The sequence below is a fragment of the Molothrus aeneus genome, chromosome Z, assembly GCF_037042795.1.
Source record: "Molothrus aeneus isolate 106 chromosome Z, BPBGC_Maene_1.0, whole genome shotgun sequence".
NCBI classification, from domain to species: Eukaryota; Metazoa; Chordata; class Aves; order Passeriformes; family Icteridae; genus Molothrus; species Molothrus aeneus.
This window is the reverse complement of record NC_089680.1, coordinates 50,521,945-50,538,568: the sequence shown is the minus strand read 5'-3', so window position 1 is coordinate 50,538,568 and position 16,624 is coordinate 50,521,945. Positions and strand designations below refer to the sequence as shown.

Here is a 16,624-nt window from a genome sequence, read left to right as displayed (position 1 = left end):
TTTTGTAACACTCACTTCTATACCCATCATCTTACTTCTGTTTTAGCCTTTGCAGTGCTGTGTCACGATCTGCAGCATCTGGTTGGACTTACTTAGTATGTAGCATCTGGTAGGCCTCATTTTGAATAAACAGCAGGAAATAATGTTTGTCTTCTCTTTTGTTACCAGGATGACAGTGTCTCCCAGAGCAGCTCTGATGCTGGCCTTGGCAGTGACCATGAAAGTGACACATTGACAATAGGTGAGGCTTGGAAAAAAATTTAAGATTGAATTCCAGTTGACATTGCTCTGTGGCTCGCCTTGGACAGCTGTCTTAACCTTGTTGCTCCAAGGTAGCTACAGTCTTGGGAAAATTACTAAATTCACAGTGATGGTATTTTAAATATTGGAATGCATTTCTTGAGTGAGCCATTTTGAATTCAAGCTGTCCTGAGATATAATAAGCAAATATTATGTAGTTGTGTGGCCTGTTGGCAGTATATAATGTTGGTGAGCTGTACATCAGTGATTTATTTGCAGGTCTTCCAGTAGCATGTACACGCTCTCCCAAGTTCTGCACATAAGAAGTATAGCCAAGCTTTGGTCCAGGCTTTTTATCCAGTCTTGTGTTAAATTAAAAAGAAATGACACTTCATGGAAATTAGCTTCTTTCCAGTCCTATTTGTCCTCCTTTTCTGGCAGGATTTTTAAGGCTGAGCTCTTTTTTCCATATTATGAGTGGTGACCAGAACAGAACTATCTTTTACATTTGTTTTTTCTAGATGTGTCTGCAATTTCAAATCTCATTACAAAACATGTTCCTGAGGCAAGACTGGTGGAGGACATAGGTCATGAATTAACCTATGTCTTGCCATACAAAGCTGCTAAAGAGGGAGCTTTTGTGGAGCTGTTCCATGAAATTGATGACCGTCTTTCTGATCTTGGCATTTCCAGCTATGGAATCTCAGAAACTACTCTGGAGGAGGTTAGTGAGCTGCTGCTTCCTGTTTGTCTTAAACTAGGCAGAAGGAATCATGACATAATTAAGAATGAGATGAAGCCTTATTGCTTCCTGTAAAAATTGAAAGAACAGCTTTGCGTTCCTCTCCAAAATGGATTGTCTTCTGCCCTGTGTAAGAGTGTGCTCACAGAGGTGTGCATTAAAAACTGAAATGTGGTACAAACAAGCAAGGACAGGTCCTATGTGCTCATCTGCACTTTGCTGAGATATCATGTGTAGGTTGGCCCCTGATTTGGCTTCTAATATCTCTGTTATTTTTAGGCATGCTTTGTGTTGCATTTAACAAAAAACATACATTTCAGTACTGTATACATACATTATGTAAACAATTTAGACATATGCCCTTGTCAGGGATTTTTTATGGTTTCAGGGTTTGTTCCATGTGACTGTTCCAGTGGCCAAGTCTCTCTTTTTTATCACAGAAGTATCATGCACGTTATCTCTGTGTAGGATCTTTATTTGTTTATTTTTAAAGAATGATAAGGGAAACTGAAACAGTGGTTTTGTCACTTACTGAGGTTGCCCTCTAGGTCCTTCACAGCTGTGAAGACCTTGGTTGTTATCTGCAATTTGAAAAAGGATTATTTCTGGTTTAGGAGAGTCCATGGGTCAAGCTCCATGAAGGTGCCTATTCAAGCAAGAGCTGTTAGACATGGGGAAATACGAGATTCGCCAAGTTTAGTTACTAGGTCTGTTTCTGAGACACAGGAAAGAGCTCATGTTTGAGATGGCATGCGAACTCATATTGGAAAGGAGCCACAGCTGGTAGCAGTCTGGCTCCTGGAAACTGGACAGAAGCCACAAAGTCAACGTCACCATCATGCAGAGGATAAACTCAGTATCCTCAGTTCTCTCATTGCACCTGCCAGTCTCACATGGCATCTTCTGAAGCAGTACCCACAATATCTCTCCTCTTTTGATTTTCATTGACAGTTATCATTCCTTTTCAGATCTTCCTAAAAGTGGCTGATGATAGCGGTGTGGATGCAGAAACCTCAGGTAGGTGGAGTTGTCCCCTGCAGAAGTGACACATACCAAGGTGTGACAGAGCCTGATTGAGACTGAACTGAAGCTCTTCTGTCCGAGTATTTTTAATGACCTGAAGTAGCTGGGTTTAGTGTATTTAATGCATGCCTTTATGTGCTGTAAAGGTCAATTGACTCACTTGGTAGTATACTTATTTTGTGATAGTGAAGAGTTTCTGTTGCTTGAGTATATTGCAAATTACTTAACGGACACTGTTGTCTGCTCTGAAGAACTCCTGATGCCTCAGACCAGAGTAGCGTCCAATAACTTTCCCTTTCTGAGAGCAGATCACTGCACTGAGTGCTTATAACAGCAAATTGCACTTGTAGTGACATGACTATGTACGACTGTCATGTGGAAAGTGAGAGTTTTCTTACAATGAGAGCAGCCTGCTCTCCTGGGAGAAAAACAAAAAGGGTGCCAAGTGCACTAGAAGAAGTTTCTGGGACATCACAGAAAGTATGGTGCATAAAACGTGACCCATTGCAGAATGACAGTCTTGGTTTTGTTTTTACCTGCACTGAAGTCACTCCAGATCAACTCTTCAGTTTGCAAATGGAAGACATGCAAAATGAAAATTATATTGCTTTGTTTTTTCTGGGGCTAGCTGGAGATTACCTGAAGCAGTTCAGGTAACCATAACTGCATTATTTTCAGATGGTACACTGCCAGCCAGAAGGAACAGACGTGTGTTTGGAGACAGACAGAGCTGCCTTCGTCCATTTACAGAAGATGATGCATTTGATCCTAATGACTCAGACATAGATCCAGGTATCGCTAGAGTTCAAGCCTGTTTTCTTTCTCTGGATGCTCTTTCATATTATAGGTACTGTGGATCTTAAGGCTGAGTCTGCCAAAGGAGTGGTGATGTATTTGCCTTTAGAAATAGTGGACAGTGCAGGATGCACAGCCTGCTCAATTCTCCCATTCAAAGCTCAGAGAGAAGGGAGAAAACACATTCATGTAAATTTATGTAGTTATTTCTCCTGATTGTGCCTTTTTTTTTTTTTTTGGTGAGTGCGAGTGGCTGCTCCAGCCATCACCTTGTGTCTCCAGCACAGAGAGCATCTCTGAACTTTTGAATGAGGGTAATTTCTTCTTGCTAGCAGAATCCAGAGAGACAGACCTTCTCAGTGGCATGGATGGGAAAGGCTCCTACCAAATGAAGGGCTGGAAGCTCACCCAGCAGCAGTTCATGGCTCTGTTGTGGAAGAGGATGCTCATTGCCAAGAGAAGCCGGAAGGGCTTTTTTGCCCAGGTGAGAGCCTCCAACACGAGCAAAGTCCCTCATCAGGGACAGCTCTGGACTGTGTGTTGTAGTCTAAGTTGATGGTGGGCTAAAAACCTCAAGGGAATGCAGATAACCAAAATTAGCCTTCACTGCACATGGGGGCAGAAGTGAAGCACTTGCCTGTGCAAGTGAAAGGAGTTGCATGATAAACCAATGTGATTATAGTATTCTTGCACAGCAAATGTAATTTTGCCCTTGGGAACAGCATATGCAGCTAAATCCTCTGCAGCTGAAGTGAGTTCCCTGATTGAATGCTAAGATAGATCTTGCATTGGTGTCTAGCACTCTTGTGGTGTAAAAATAGCAAAGGTATTCCTGGGAAACTTTGAAAATGTTTTGATCCAATAAGTGAATCATATGTACCTCCCGATGCCTCTGGAAACATTTGCTTATAAAAAGGACGTGTTTTTTCCTTACAATTTCAGATTGTGCTGCCAGCTGTCTTTGTGTGTATTGCTCTCATGTTCAGCCTGATTGTTCCTCCTTTTGGGAAGTACCCCAGCCTGGAATTACAACCCTGGATGTATGATGAGCAGTACACTTTTATTAGGTATGTTTTGTCTGGCCTATAAATTATATTCTTCGCAAACTTGAGTTACTGAGTTCTTTAACAGGTCCTTTTGGGTTTTGTGCTTATCTCAGAAGCATGTTTTAAAAGAGAGTTGTGGTATTTTCTTCTTCGGCCTTTAAATGCCAGCTCTAAGTACAGGCAAGGCCATATCCATTTCTGAATGGTGCTATGACTCTCCTAATAATACTGTGTACAAAGACTTGGAATGTGTGTGTGCTCTTAGGCCAAGCATTCTTCAAGGGCAAATCCCTGTCCACATCCTTTCACTCTGCTCTTGGCCTTGCTCTGTTGCTTCTTTTGCTGTGTGCTGGTTACCACACTGACTGATAGTGTTTTTCTGTTGTTCCCATAGCAATGATGCTCCAGAAGATGCAGGCACTCACAAGCTTTTGGATGCCCTTCTTGATAAGCCGGGGTTTGGGACACGCTGTATGCAGGGACATTCCATCCCGTAAGTAGAACTCTGGTCTGGGAACAGGAAGCACATCCCTGATAGCACATCCCTCTAGCTGACTTTTGGAAATTATAGTAATGCGTGGCCAGAGCAGGATTTAAGCCAAAAGAGTTGTAATTACATTCAGTTTTTCTGCTCAAAACCTTTTTAAAAGTTGCCAGCCCTCAGTCTGGTGAGGAAGTTGAGGTTTGAATGCAAGTCCTTGCTGATAGAGATGGAAAGGAGAGAGCAAATGACTCAAGTTACTGTTTGGTCCTGAACATGGTAAAGGACTTATTTATGTTGGTGTATGTTGTTGGCTGTAGCTATTCCCACTACACAATCCTTTGTTTCCAGCTGCATTAGAAACCTGAGTTAGTTCCCCACAAACACCAGCAGAAGGAGTGGGGAGCCAGACAGCATTTGTTGTTTCCTAACTCTGCCACCTGACTTGGTGCACAGCCTTGAGCAAGTTGCTGAAGATCTAGTCTGTGAACATAGAAGATGTATACACTCTGAGTCCAAGATGGTGTGCCCAGAAGACCTGCAGGTCATGTTCACAGGATGATGGGGAGGGAGACAAGGTGTCTGATTTAATGGCCAGTGGTGGAAAGTAACCTGCATCCTTTATAACAGGAATGAAAGCCGAGCTATTCCACCAATGGGCCATGGGGAAAAAGCTGCCCACTGCTACTTTGAGAAAGAGCAGTGTTTTGATGCCCCAAAGGCAGAAATATATCCAAGGAGTCATGCAAGAAGATTGTCTGCTGTGATCTTAAAATCACAGGATATCTCAAGTTGGAAGAGACCCATAAGAATCATTGGGTCCAACTATCTGTTCCTCAGAGGACTACTTTTAACTAAACCATGTGACTAAGCACATTCTCCAGATGCTCCCTGAACTCTGGACACAGTGTGCCTGCCGGGACTCAATGAAACAAAGCATTTAATTATAATGCGAAGAGGGGAGTGTCTGGCCCTACAGTGTTGGCCTGCCCCAGTTTCTTTGGCAGTGGGATCTGTTAAAAGCTGCAGAGTCTAATCTGTTGCTCTGAGCTGTTTGTCTTTGTGAGGTCAAGCTCATTTGAGAAACGCACTGACTCTGCTGGGGACTGTGGAGTTTGATCTTTAAATTTCTTGTAAGCAAAGGCCATCATATTTATCTTAAAAACTGCTTTTTTCTTGCCTTTTTCCAAACACAGGGACACTCCTTGCACTGTGGGGCAGAAGGAATGGACCACTGCTTCAGTCCCAGAGTCAGTGCTGGATATCTTCCTGAAAGGCAACTGGAGCATGGAGAATCCTTCCCCGTCTTGTGAGTGTAGCAGTGAGAAGATCAAGAAGATGCTGCCTGTGTGCCCCCCTGGTGCAGGTGGCCTGCCACCCCCACAGGTAGGAGGGGCTCAGTGGTACTGCAGGGAGTAATGCTCATGAGGAGCAGAGTGGCTAGGTGTGATTCTTGCATGCAGCGTTGTGCGAGATTTATTTCACTGAGCACCACTGTTTTCTGATGAGCATTTATCTGTGTTTTCACTGGTGACACCAGCGTGAGCAAGACACAACTGACATCCTCCAGAATCTGACAGGCCGCAATATATCAGACTACCTAGTGAAGACCTATGCACAGATCATTGGGAAAAGGTAGCTGTTGAACACTCCCCCTTCCCTCCCCGACAAACACTGCTTGCTTTACAGGTGATGCACAGATCAGGCAAATAAGCCTGGGCAGCCCAAATTCTTCAGTAGTGAGCCAAATCCCCTCAGGTCCTCAGATAACCCTGATCCTCAGCTCAAGTGATGTTTCTACTTTGTGGGTGGTTCTATGTGCTGACCCTCATAGGCAGATTGTGGGGGAAGCCTAGGGATTACCCTGAAAAGGAATGGTGGGAGCTATATCAGATGTCAGAGGCTATTGCACTCTTTTCCCTGGCTATGTGCCTGCAGCTTTTTTAGGTCTGTCTCTCCTCTGGCTCTATGTATTATATATCAACTCTTTTCTCTCTGCAGCTTAAAGAATAAAATCTGGGTGAATGAGTTCAGGTGAGTTACTGCATTTTCCTTAGCTTGTATATGTCCACTAAACCTTGAATATAGTATTTAGCAGGACACATCCACCCTGCTTTGCAGTTTGTGTTATAGAACTCTTAGCTGCCAGATATTGGAGGAAAATGTTTAAGGATAAACTGGGACAACCCCAGAGCGCTGGATAGCATGTCTGCCTTATGGAGAGAGCAGTCTTGAAAAGATTTGCATGACCAGTGTGCTGGTACTCTATTCTGTGAGGTGCTATTCTTCCAAGCAAGGGCAGTAGGGAGACATCTTGCTTTGCCTGCAGCAGAGAATAGCTGCCTTTGGGCAGGATGCTGAGCACTCATGATATGAGTGTTTAACCCCAGAAACAAAGAGTAGAAGACTTCATGGCTAAGCAGCCATGAAGGAGAATAAAGTCATCCCTTCATGTAAGAGTGGAGATGGTAGTTTTGGGTGTACTGCAGGAAGAGGAGACACGGACGTGGAGAGGGATAAGGAGTAGCATTTTGTGGAGGTCTGTCTTAGCATCATGTCATGTCATAGCATCACTTTCTGTCTGAACTTTCAGGTATGGTGGCTTTTCCTTGGGAGCCAGCAGTTCCCTCGTGCTTCCTCCAAGTCATGAAGTCACTGATGCCATTAAACAGGTGAAGAAAATTCTGGAGCTGGCACAGGTGAGCAGTTGTCCCCCATAAGCCCAGATGCACTAAATACTGAGTCTTGTTACTTGGGAGATGACTTGGAAGCCATAAAATGAGGAGCATGTATGTGTTAGCTGTGTCACTGATTTCTCCCCACTACCTGTGAGCTGGGATCTCCCAGGCTGTTGTCTGGGAGTAGCAGAAGTCTTGGAGACACACTCAGCTAAAGCTTGCCCAGCCCATGTTGCTGATGTGGGTTCTGCCCAGCACCAATTGCAAGCCAGTGGGGATTGCAGACATCTGAATGTTTTGTGGCAGGACAGGGTGAGCTGTCTTGTGGAATTAAGAAGTGGTTGCTGCCATCTTCAAAACCTCAGCCGAACCTTCCTGTGCTGAGTCTGCCCTGGCTCAGAAGAAATTTGGGCCACTGTTTTCCTCTGAGTCTGCCAGCCTGCAGGCTGCAATATTTCTGAAGGTTGCATCCAACTTCCGTTAATAAGTTTTGCTGGGGAAAAAGCAGGCATAAGATGACCCTTCTTACCAGTGAGATTATAGAAAGGAAAGGATGAAGGGAAACCACAGTTACTCAGCCTTCTTACCACCTCCAGTTTGGTGGGTAGAGGCTGTTGAATTGGCAGGAAGTTGTCAGAGCTGTGAAAAACATTGTGTAGTCTCTGCTAGACCCCAGGGCATGAATAAAGACATTCTTAGAGGGGAAGTAACTGTCTCTTTGCTGTTTGCAGGGGAGTTCTGGGGATCGATTTCTCAACAGTTTATCAAGTTTCATGAAAGGCCTGGATACAAAGAACAATGTGAAGGTAAATTAGCCAATCCTCATTTCTTTGTCTGATGTTTGAAGCTCTGGTAACTTGGAGTCATAGCAGTTAGTCTTGGAAAACTTTGTAGACCAGAGTTCTCTGTATTTGCTACTGGAGTAAATGTAGCCTGTAGTTTTATGTGGACTTCTCCTGTCTCTCCTGTGGAGTCTAGGCCTAAATACCAAGAAGAGTTCAGTGCTGAATCAGTGATAGCATCCAGGAGCCTCTTTTGTTTATTGATTAAACTGAGTGTTCTGCCCCTGAGCAAGCTAGCTGGAGTGATATGGAAAGAAATATGCCCTCAACAGAGGAAGGGATGTTCTGAAGGGCTTAGGAAGCTTTTGGGTAGCTGATGTACCTGGTGTCTTTGATGCTGATGTGGTGTCTTGTAGGTGTGGTTTAACAACAAGGGCTGGCATGCCATTGCATCCTTCCTGAATGTGATCAACAATGCGATCCTTCGGGCCAACCTCCAGCAGGGTGAAAATCCCAGTGCTTATGGGATCACTGCCTTCAATCACCCACTCAACCTCACCAAGCAGCAGCTGTCTGAAGTAGCTCTGTAAGTTGTGACATGACTATGGATGGGTTTGGGCTTATTGCTGATGACTGAAAACAGGCAACATGGGAGGTGTTGGACCTACTGGTGGACAGTCAGTGGCCTCTGCCATTTAGGCTGTTACACACAGGCCTTATTTTCTCTGGTCGGGGGAGGTGGCAACCTGTGCTGCTAAGAACTTGCTGTTGAACAGCACTTCTGTACAAACTTTCTCTGTCCTTGAGCCCCTGGAAGCTGCAGTTTTTAAGAACCAGTCTTTTTCAGGAATCAGACCTTCTGCAACTCTAGGAAATCCCATCTCAGCCACCTTCAGAAAGGTGTCTCACCATAAATATGGTCATTCTTTCATCCTCACCATTTGACTAGGAACCTCTAATAGGTCCTGTTGAGTCTTGTCCACTGTCTCAGGCTGGGGGGCACACAATAATGCACAGGGTTAATTTCACTGAGGCATTGACTAGTCCACTTTCGCTATGATCAGAGTCAGAACTCATAATCAGTGTGCATATATATCCTTCAATCCATAAAACAGTGGCAGATAATGGGCAGATACTTGCCAACTTTGAAACAACACCAAAAAAAGACAAACCCCAACAACCGCAGGAAATGGATTATGTGGGAAACAAAGTGGGGGTAATAAGGAAAGCAGAAAGCAGTCTATTATGCTGAAATTATTAACCAGGCTGCAGGTTGTGATGCTGTGCTTGAGATGCCAACAGACTGTGTATGTTCCCTCTGTTATATGGCTGGAGAAGAACTGTGCAGTTAAGAGAATCTTGCATGGTAATTCATTACTCAGGATTCTGAGTGTAAGGACAGACTATTGACAGCAGCAGAAGAAATAGTTTCTGCCCTGCCCTGCACGAGTTGCCTCATTTCATCTCAAAGGAGCCAGTACCACCATACAAACAATTTGCTTTCTTCCTTTTTTATCCAGGATGACCACCTCTGTGGATGTCCTTGTGTCCATCTGTGTGATCTTTGCCATGTCCTTTGTTCCTGCCAGCTTTGTGGTTTTCCTTATTCAGGAGCGTGTCAGCAAGGCTAAACACCTGCAGTTCATCAGTGGTGTGAAGCCTGTTATCTACTGGCTGGCCAACTTTGTGTGGGATATGGTAAGGACTTAAGCTGGGCTAAACTATCCTCTGTTCTGTTTTTCCAGGGTGTCTTGAAGTGCACAGTGCAGTGTGTTCCAGCGGGCACTGCATTATTTCAGTGAATAACAACTGAGAATATGACTTTTGTGTTTTCTCTCATGGGGCAGTGCTTCATCTCACTGGGTCAAGGAGTACAACAGAGGATGGAAGGACAACCATAAGCTCAATCATTAGCATTTATTATGTCACTCTAAAATACTTGCCCAAAAATGTTTGTTTGTTTAGCCCCTTGTTCTACTCTGTCCAAAGCAGGTTTTCTCAACCTGTGGTGCCTGAAACCTCTGAGAGTCTACTGACTACTTCTAGGGGGACCAAGAAATGTAAATTCATGTGTACTGTATTATGGCTCACACATGTGACACTTTAAGTCTCCCATTGAAAACAGCTTTGGGAACACTGAAGAGTTTTGAAAACTATTGGACTAGAGAAGAAAAAAATCTCTTCTTTTTTTTATGTCACCTGGAAAGAAATCTAAAGTCATGTTTTTCACCTTCTAGTGCAACTACATTGTTCCAGCCACACTAGTTGTCATCATCTTCATCTGCTTCCAACAGAAGTCCTATGTATCCTCCTCCAACTTGCCTGTGCTGGCTCTCCTCCTGTTTCTCTATGGGTAAGGGATTTTTTATCAGAGGATGACTGGGAAGGCTCTTAGACTTGGAAGGTTCTTACGTGATGTTGCTGCTTTTTCTCTTGCCAGGTGGTCCATCACCCCTCTCATGTATCCAGCCTCCTTTGTGTTCAAAATCCCTAGCACGGCATATGTTGTGCTGACCAGTGTGAATCTCTTCATTGGCATCAATGGGAGTGTGGCCACCTTTGTCCTGGAGCTCTTCACCAATGATGTATGTTTTTTCAGAAGCTCCTCAACTGTCTTGTGCTGCTACAGTCTAGTTCCATGTTGGTTCCATGGTGCCTTTAGCAGCCAGATCTCCAGAAAAACTAGGCCCTGTATGCATTAGCTTCAACAGCAGTTTAAACACAGGTTCTGGTGGAAATGGGATAAAGCCCCCTTTAGAAAAGCTCACAGAGTAGTTAAGACATGGGGAAGGAGCTCCTGAGATTGTCTGGTTCAGCCTCTGAGCAGGATTTAGCTACAGCAGTGTATTGGGTTTGCATGGCCTGGTTTTTCATAATGGGGGGCAAGGTCAAACTGCTAAGAGCAGGTTGCTTAGAGCCATTGGATTTTAAAATTTCCAGGGAGAGACTCCACAGTCTCTCTGGACAACTTTTTCCACTTTTCAGTCATTTTTAAGGTGAAAAAAAAATTAGAATTTTCTTATGTTCTAATGGAATTTCTTGTATGTTCTTAATGAAGGGCATTTTCCATCTACAAAGGCCATTTAATCGCCCAACTATTTAGCTGCCCTAAATTTTGCCTCCTGTCGTAGATACCTCTCTAGCCATGGGAGCTTACGCACTTCAGTTTTTCAACACCAGATGCCTCCTGGGGAAGGTACCAAGTTCCTCTCATGCTTGTAGACAACACAAGATGTCTTAGCAAGCACTGTTTGACCCACAGTGGTGTGAAGTGTTCCTTGTGGGAGGAGGCTCAGGAGACACCGTGGGAGTTACTTGTTGATTGTACCTCTTCCTGTGGGCATAAGGGTGCAGTGCTTGATGATGGTTCCTTTTGTTACAAAGCCTCTTCTAGCTCAGTAACAATGAGTACAACGCTCAGAGATGAGTACCTGGCAGAACAGGAACTCAGGGTGCTATCAATTCAATCTGTGAACTAAGCCAGCTGTGAGACAACAAAGGAAAAGTATTAGAGCTTCCAATATGGGACAGGGAGGAACTCCCAACAGCCACTGACATAACCAGTCTGTTCAACTTAAACTTCCCTGTGTCCTCAGCCAGTAGTCTTTTTGCATATCATTGTTTGCAGACACTGCCTTTTAGACTGTGAGTGTGTGGAAAAACATTTTATTGCAGTTTGCTTGTGTTAATAGCATTGTGAGCAACACAACAACACTGACTGTCCAGAGAAGCCGTGGCCCTGGCTCTTGGGAGAACATGTCTAATCCTTGGATTTTTGTGGGCTTGCAATGTTGAGAAAGGGAAGGAGGGGTCAGTGACAACATGGGTCACTCACAGGCTGCTTTTTGCTCAGCTGGCTCACTGGCACTTGAATTTTTTCTTAACAGAAACTGAAGGACATCAATGACATCCTGAAGTCTGTCTTCCTCATCTTCCCTCACTTCTGCCTGGGCCGGGGACTCATTGACATGGTGAAAAACCAGGCTATGGCTGATGCTCTGGAGAGATTTGGTAAGTGAAATTATGTTTCACAGAGACAATGGCCTGAAAGGAACAGACAAATTTAGAGTCTGCTTCAGACAAGCTCCTCTAACTTTTCAGGAACTGAAAGTGCTCAATTTGCAGCACAGACCTGGTCAAACATGGCAAGTCATCATAGCCATCGCCTCTTACTTAACTTGTTAAGAGAAACTGGTAGATAGATCTAAAGATTTTTGAGTTAAGAGCAATAAATAAAAATGCATAAAGACAATTGTATGGATGTCATTAGGCATAGTGTAAGGAATGGCTGAGGCTCTGGAGAGCGGGATGGATTTTTTTCTGGCATGCAGATGTCAGGTCTGAGTCATAGTCTTTCTGTGCTTCACTAACCTTTTGAACAAGTGGGCTAGCTCTTTGGCAGACTGAATTCTCTGGGCCTGAATCCCAACTTTGCTACAGTAAAAATGGCTTGCAGCCACAGCGGGCCCCTTGTGTGGTCTAACCTTTCCCTCCTGTAACTGGCTGATCATCAGTTGTCCCAGTGCCCAACTTGGTGAGCTCTGCTGGAAGAAATGCTAGCCTGCTCCCCTTGCTCTGGAAAAGTGATTGTGCTTTTAATCTCATTTTGGCAGGAGAGAATCGGTTTGTGTCCCCTCTGTCATGGGACCTGGTGGGAAGGAACCTCTTTGCCATGGCAGTAGAAGGTGTGGTGTTTTTTCTCATCACAGTGCTCATCCAGTACAGGTTCTTCATCAAACCCAGGTAGGTTGTCCTCTCTACTGTGCCACTACAGGCAGGTGAAGTTTTCATTGGTGTCACCTATGAAATGGGGAGAATACTACCCATGAAGGCCCTGTCATTTTCTGCTAAGACTTTATCATGTTGCTTTCTTCAGGCCTGTCTATGCCAAGCTGCCTCCTGTGAATGATGAAGACGAGGATGTCACCAGAGAGAGGCAGAGGATAATTAGTGGAGGAGGCCAGAGTGACATTTTGGAAATCAAGGAGCTAACCAAGGTGACAGAACTTCTGAATTCGTACTCATTAACACAAAACTATGCAGTTCACTGTGCCTTATCAGAAGAATTTAGCGGGATTGAAACTGGATCGAGTTGGGAGTACTGCAGATGTACAGCTCTGATGAGAATTCTTTGATGTTGTCCTTCTCATTCTTTTTTCTTATGGTTTTAGATTTACAGAATGAAGAGAAAGCCAGCAGTTGACAGGATCTGTGTTGGAATCCCCCCTGGAGAGGTAAGCTTATTCATTAAATGGATTGTTTTGCTATTACTGCAGTATTTAGGAGCCACAAGACAGCACAGGGTAGAGTAAGATCAAAACCAGATGAAAGTTCAAATTGCTCCAAAGGAAAGTAAAAGCTGAAGCAGTTTCTGGTTCTATGTCTCTACCTTTGAAGAAGATATGAACTCTCAGTGTCTGGGACCAGAAGCCAAACTCCAGTATGCAAGATTTGGCACAGATCAACTGCTGTGACAGGGTATCAAGGTGACATCAGTTTGTTCATCTTCCCAGTCTAAAGGTTTATACTTAAAATAAAAATGTGAAAGTTTTGGAGTTTTTTTCTAAATGGACTTCAGAGTCCCTCTACCTGTACTGAGGGTCAAGTTTGCTTCGTCCCATCTTGTCAGTGCTGAAAATGATGCAGTTGGATCCTGTTCTCAAATACACTGTGCTCATTTATATCCCCAGTGCTTTGGACTCCTGGGAGTAAATGGTGCTGGCAAGTCATCCACTTTTAAGATGCTAACTGGTGATACAGATGTCACGGGAGGAGAAGCTTTCCTCAAAGGAAACAGGTGAAAGACAATGTATATTTTCTCTGCTTTTTCCTCTAGTTTTAGCGGCTTTTTTTCAAAACTCTGAAAACATCAAAACTCTCTTCCACTTTTCCTGTTTACAACTCCTGGCATCTCTTTCAGCCCTTGTTTGAGTCTGGTAAAGTACGTCAGTGGCTTAGGAAAGTTGATTTAGTCTGGTAGTCATTTCTATGTAACAGCTCTTCCAAGTTTAAATGTCTTTTTTTTAAAAAAAAAAGGAGGAGAAAAGGGAGAGAGATAAAAAGTGACTTGATCAAAATGGACTTCTATGATTCTGTATTTTTGTTAGTTCAGTAATTCCAGGAACACTGTTTCATGCTGTTTTAACATCTAAATTAGCAGCATATGCTCATGAAATCCTAACAAAGGTATTTTTCTCTTACAGTATCTTGTCCAACATCCAAGAAGTCCATCAGAACATGGGCTACTGCCCACAGTTCGATGCTGTTAATGAACTGCTGACAGGGCGAGAGCACCTGGAGTTCTTTGCACTCCTGAGAGGTGTTCCAGAGAAAGAAGTCTGCAAGGTAAATGAAACACCACAGGACCCACCCCAGTGACCAACTTGCAAGTTCTTGCTTGCATGCATACTTCCTGCAACTCATGTAATGCAATGATGTGAAGCTGTTGAAGATACTGTATGGTGAAATCTGCCCCCCTCTTTCCTTCAGGGAACCCCAAGAATTCCCCTGTTTTTTTCAGTGTTGCCTGGAAAACTGTACAAAATGGAAGGGCAAATAATTTGGGTCCTATGTTCTCATAGCAAATGCTCTTTTCCACTGAACAAATTTCTTCCTTTAAGAATTTAAGGGCTGTGGAGCTGCAGCTCATGCAGGACCACACTCACTGTCAAGTCTTAATTCTTTAAAGTCCCTGGAAACAAACACACTATAGCTTAGCAGAAGCCTTGTGCTGAGTTTTAAACGCTTTTCCATTTGATCATAGTGCATCATTAAAGTGCTGCTATTTCAGCATTCAGAGATGAGTTTACAGTAACAGTCTTTAGGCAGTTGATGACTGCTGCCAGTACCATGCAGCACCCTTCTCAGTTCTGTTGCCTGGAATTAACAGTTTTTACTGTATGAGACCTGAATGCTCTAGGTAGATGATATCTAGGTTAATGTCCAAGTAACTTGAATCCTTCTGTGAGGGTAGATGGGATGGGTGGAAACTGCAATCTCCTTCTAAGATTGCTGCCAAGTTCTTCCATGTGATGTTCTTACCAGCTCCATATAAAAAGGGACCCAGTCCTGGGTGTGATTCAAGTAGTAGCTGAATCTCTTCCCCATAACACACTGCAGGGCAGCAATGCCTGCCTGTTGGCACCATTAGGGTGGAAACAAACCAAATTCCATCTATCCAAAGGGCTAAGATGCACCGTGGTGTGACAGCTGTGGGTCAGTAGTTTCCATGTCCCTGCTGTAAGCCCACAGTAATAGGAAAGCTCACTGAAGCTGGTGCTGCTAAAAGCACTAGACTGTTAGTTAATGTGGCTAGCTGATGCTGAACTCGTGCCCACCAGCTGATAAGCTGCAGCCATTTGATTTTTCAGGTCTCCTGGGGACAAGGTTACATATAGCCTGATCCAGAGGTGCAGAGGGAGTTTCAAAATCTGTTTCCATGCCGCATTAGATCCTCAGATGAATGGCCCTTCTGAAGGCTGCTTTTGAAGCCAAAGTTTGTACGAAAACTCTCTTTGTGCAATGCTTGATTGAAGGTGGTATTGTGCTGTGTGTCACAGGTTGGCGAATGGGCAATTCGGAAACTGGGCCTTGTGAAATATGGAGAAAAATATGCTGGGAATTACAGTGGGGGGAACAGACGCAAGCTTTCCACGGCCATTGCTCTCATTGGAGGGCCACCTGTGGTGTTCCTGGTGAGTCCACAACCTTTGCTCATCAATATTTTTCTTGAAAAATAGAAAAGCATGTTGAAATGAAGACTAATTAAAAATCCAGTGCATAAAATACTTTGTCATTTTAGGAAATAAATCAAACTTGCTTATTTTCAATGTTTTCATAATCAGGAATGGACAGGTCATTTCAAAGATGAGGTATTTTTCATCAGAATGTAGCAGCATAATCTGGTTTTTTGTATACCTTTTGCAGGATGAGCCAACAACAGGGATGGATCCCAAAGCACGTCGCTTCTTGTGGAACTGTGCTCTGAGTGTAATCAAGGAGGGGAGATCAGTGGTGCTCACATCTCACAGGTAAGTAGCAGCCCACTTGTGTCATACCTTGGCTTTTACATCTGCCAGGGCTGGATGCTAACCTCAGCCTTTCTGCTCTGCCCTTCAATGCTGTTTGCAGCACTAATGAAGTTATTTCTGCTTGCAGCATGGAAGAATGTGAAGCCCTGTGCACTCGAATGGCAATAATGGTCAATGGGCGATTCAGGTGTCTGGGCAGTGTCCAGCACCTAAAAAACAGGTAGGTGGGGTGGTTTTTTGCTTACACCACAGAGTTTGCATTTTTAGGGAGATAGAGTTAGGCTTAGTTCTTCATGCAGCATTTCCATTGCTATTCTGACTGTAGAAAATGCTGCTGGATTTTTAGGACACTTGTAATTCAGAAGCCCTTAACTCTTGTACTGACATTTTTGTTTGCAGATTTGGAGATGGTTACACCATAGTGGTGAGAATTGCAGGGGCAAACCCAGACCTGAAGCCTGTTGAGGAGTTCTTTGGGCATGCCTTCCCTGGAAGTGTCCTAAAGGAAAAACATCGGAATATGCTGCAGTACCAACTTCCCTCTTCACCATCCTCCCTGGCCAAAATATTCAGTATTCTCTCCCAGAACAAGAAGAGACTCCACATAGAAGACTACTCCGTTTCTCAGACCACACTTGACCAAGTAAGTTTTTAGTAGCCTGGATGCCAAAATCTTCTTTTGCAGAGGTAGGAGTACATCTTTCAATTTAATTGACCTATCTTATAAGGGCATTTAAATGAAGTAGAGTACTGAATATCAGGACTATTTTGAGGATAGTCAGTGCTTAAAATGCCATGAATTCATGA

General features: G+C 43.8%; 1 protein-coding gene across 1 annotated transcript in view; it reads left to right on the top strand.

Moving 5' to 3' along the window:
• The window catches only part of ABCA1 (ATP binding cassette subfamily A member 1), a 92,123-nt gene that overhangs the window by 72,205 nt on the left and 3,294 nt on the right, over positions 1 to 16,624 (top strand). The window contains exons 24-49 of the mRNA XM_066568776.1: positions 169 to 241; positions 762 to 964; positions 1,951 to 1,999; positions 2,684 to 2,797; positions 3,136 to 3,284; positions 3,743 to 3,867; positions 4,241 to 4,339; positions 5,524 to 5,713; positions 5,868 to 5,962; positions 6,329 to 6,361; positions 6,921 to 7,026; positions 7,737 to 7,811; positions 8,204 to 8,373; positions 9,308 to 9,485; positions 10,025 to 10,140; positions 10,228 to 10,372; positions 11,675 to 11,798; positions 12,401 to 12,530; positions 12,664 to 12,784; positions 12,959 to 13,021; positions 13,478 to 13,584; positions 13,991 to 14,132; positions 15,347 to 15,481; positions 15,714 to 15,817; positions 15,945 to 16,037; positions 16,217 to 16,460. Coding sequence (XP_066424873.1) covers positions 169 to 241; positions 762 to 964; positions 1,951 to 1,999; positions 2,684 to 2,797; positions 3,136 to 3,284; positions 3,743 to 3,867; positions 4,241 to 4,339; positions 5,524 to 5,713; positions 5,868 to 5,962; positions 6,329 to 6,361; positions 6,921 to 7,026; positions 7,737 to 7,811; positions 8,204 to 8,373; positions 9,308 to 9,485; positions 10,025 to 10,140; positions 10,228 to 10,372; positions 11,675 to 11,798; positions 12,401 to 12,530; positions 12,664 to 12,784; positions 12,959 to 13,021; positions 13,478 to 13,584; positions 13,991 to 14,132; positions 15,347 to 15,481; positions 15,714 to 15,817; positions 15,945 to 16,037; positions 16,217 to 16,460 — 3,183 coding nt within the window. The remainder of the gene's footprint in view (positions 1 to 168; positions 242 to 761; positions 965 to 1,950; positions 2,000 to 2,683; positions 2,798 to 3,135; positions 3,285 to 3,742; positions 3,868 to 4,240; positions 4,340 to 5,523; positions 5,714 to 5,867; positions 5,963 to 6,328; positions 6,362 to 6,920; positions 7,027 to 7,736; positions 7,812 to 8,203; positions 8,374 to 9,307; positions 9,486 to 10,024; positions 10,141 to 10,227; positions 10,373 to 11,674; positions 11,799 to 12,400; positions 12,531 to 12,663; positions 12,785 to 12,958; positions 13,022 to 13,477; positions 13,585 to 13,990; positions 14,133 to 15,346; positions 15,482 to 15,713; positions 15,818 to 15,944; positions 16,038 to 16,216; positions 16,461 to 16,624) is intronic.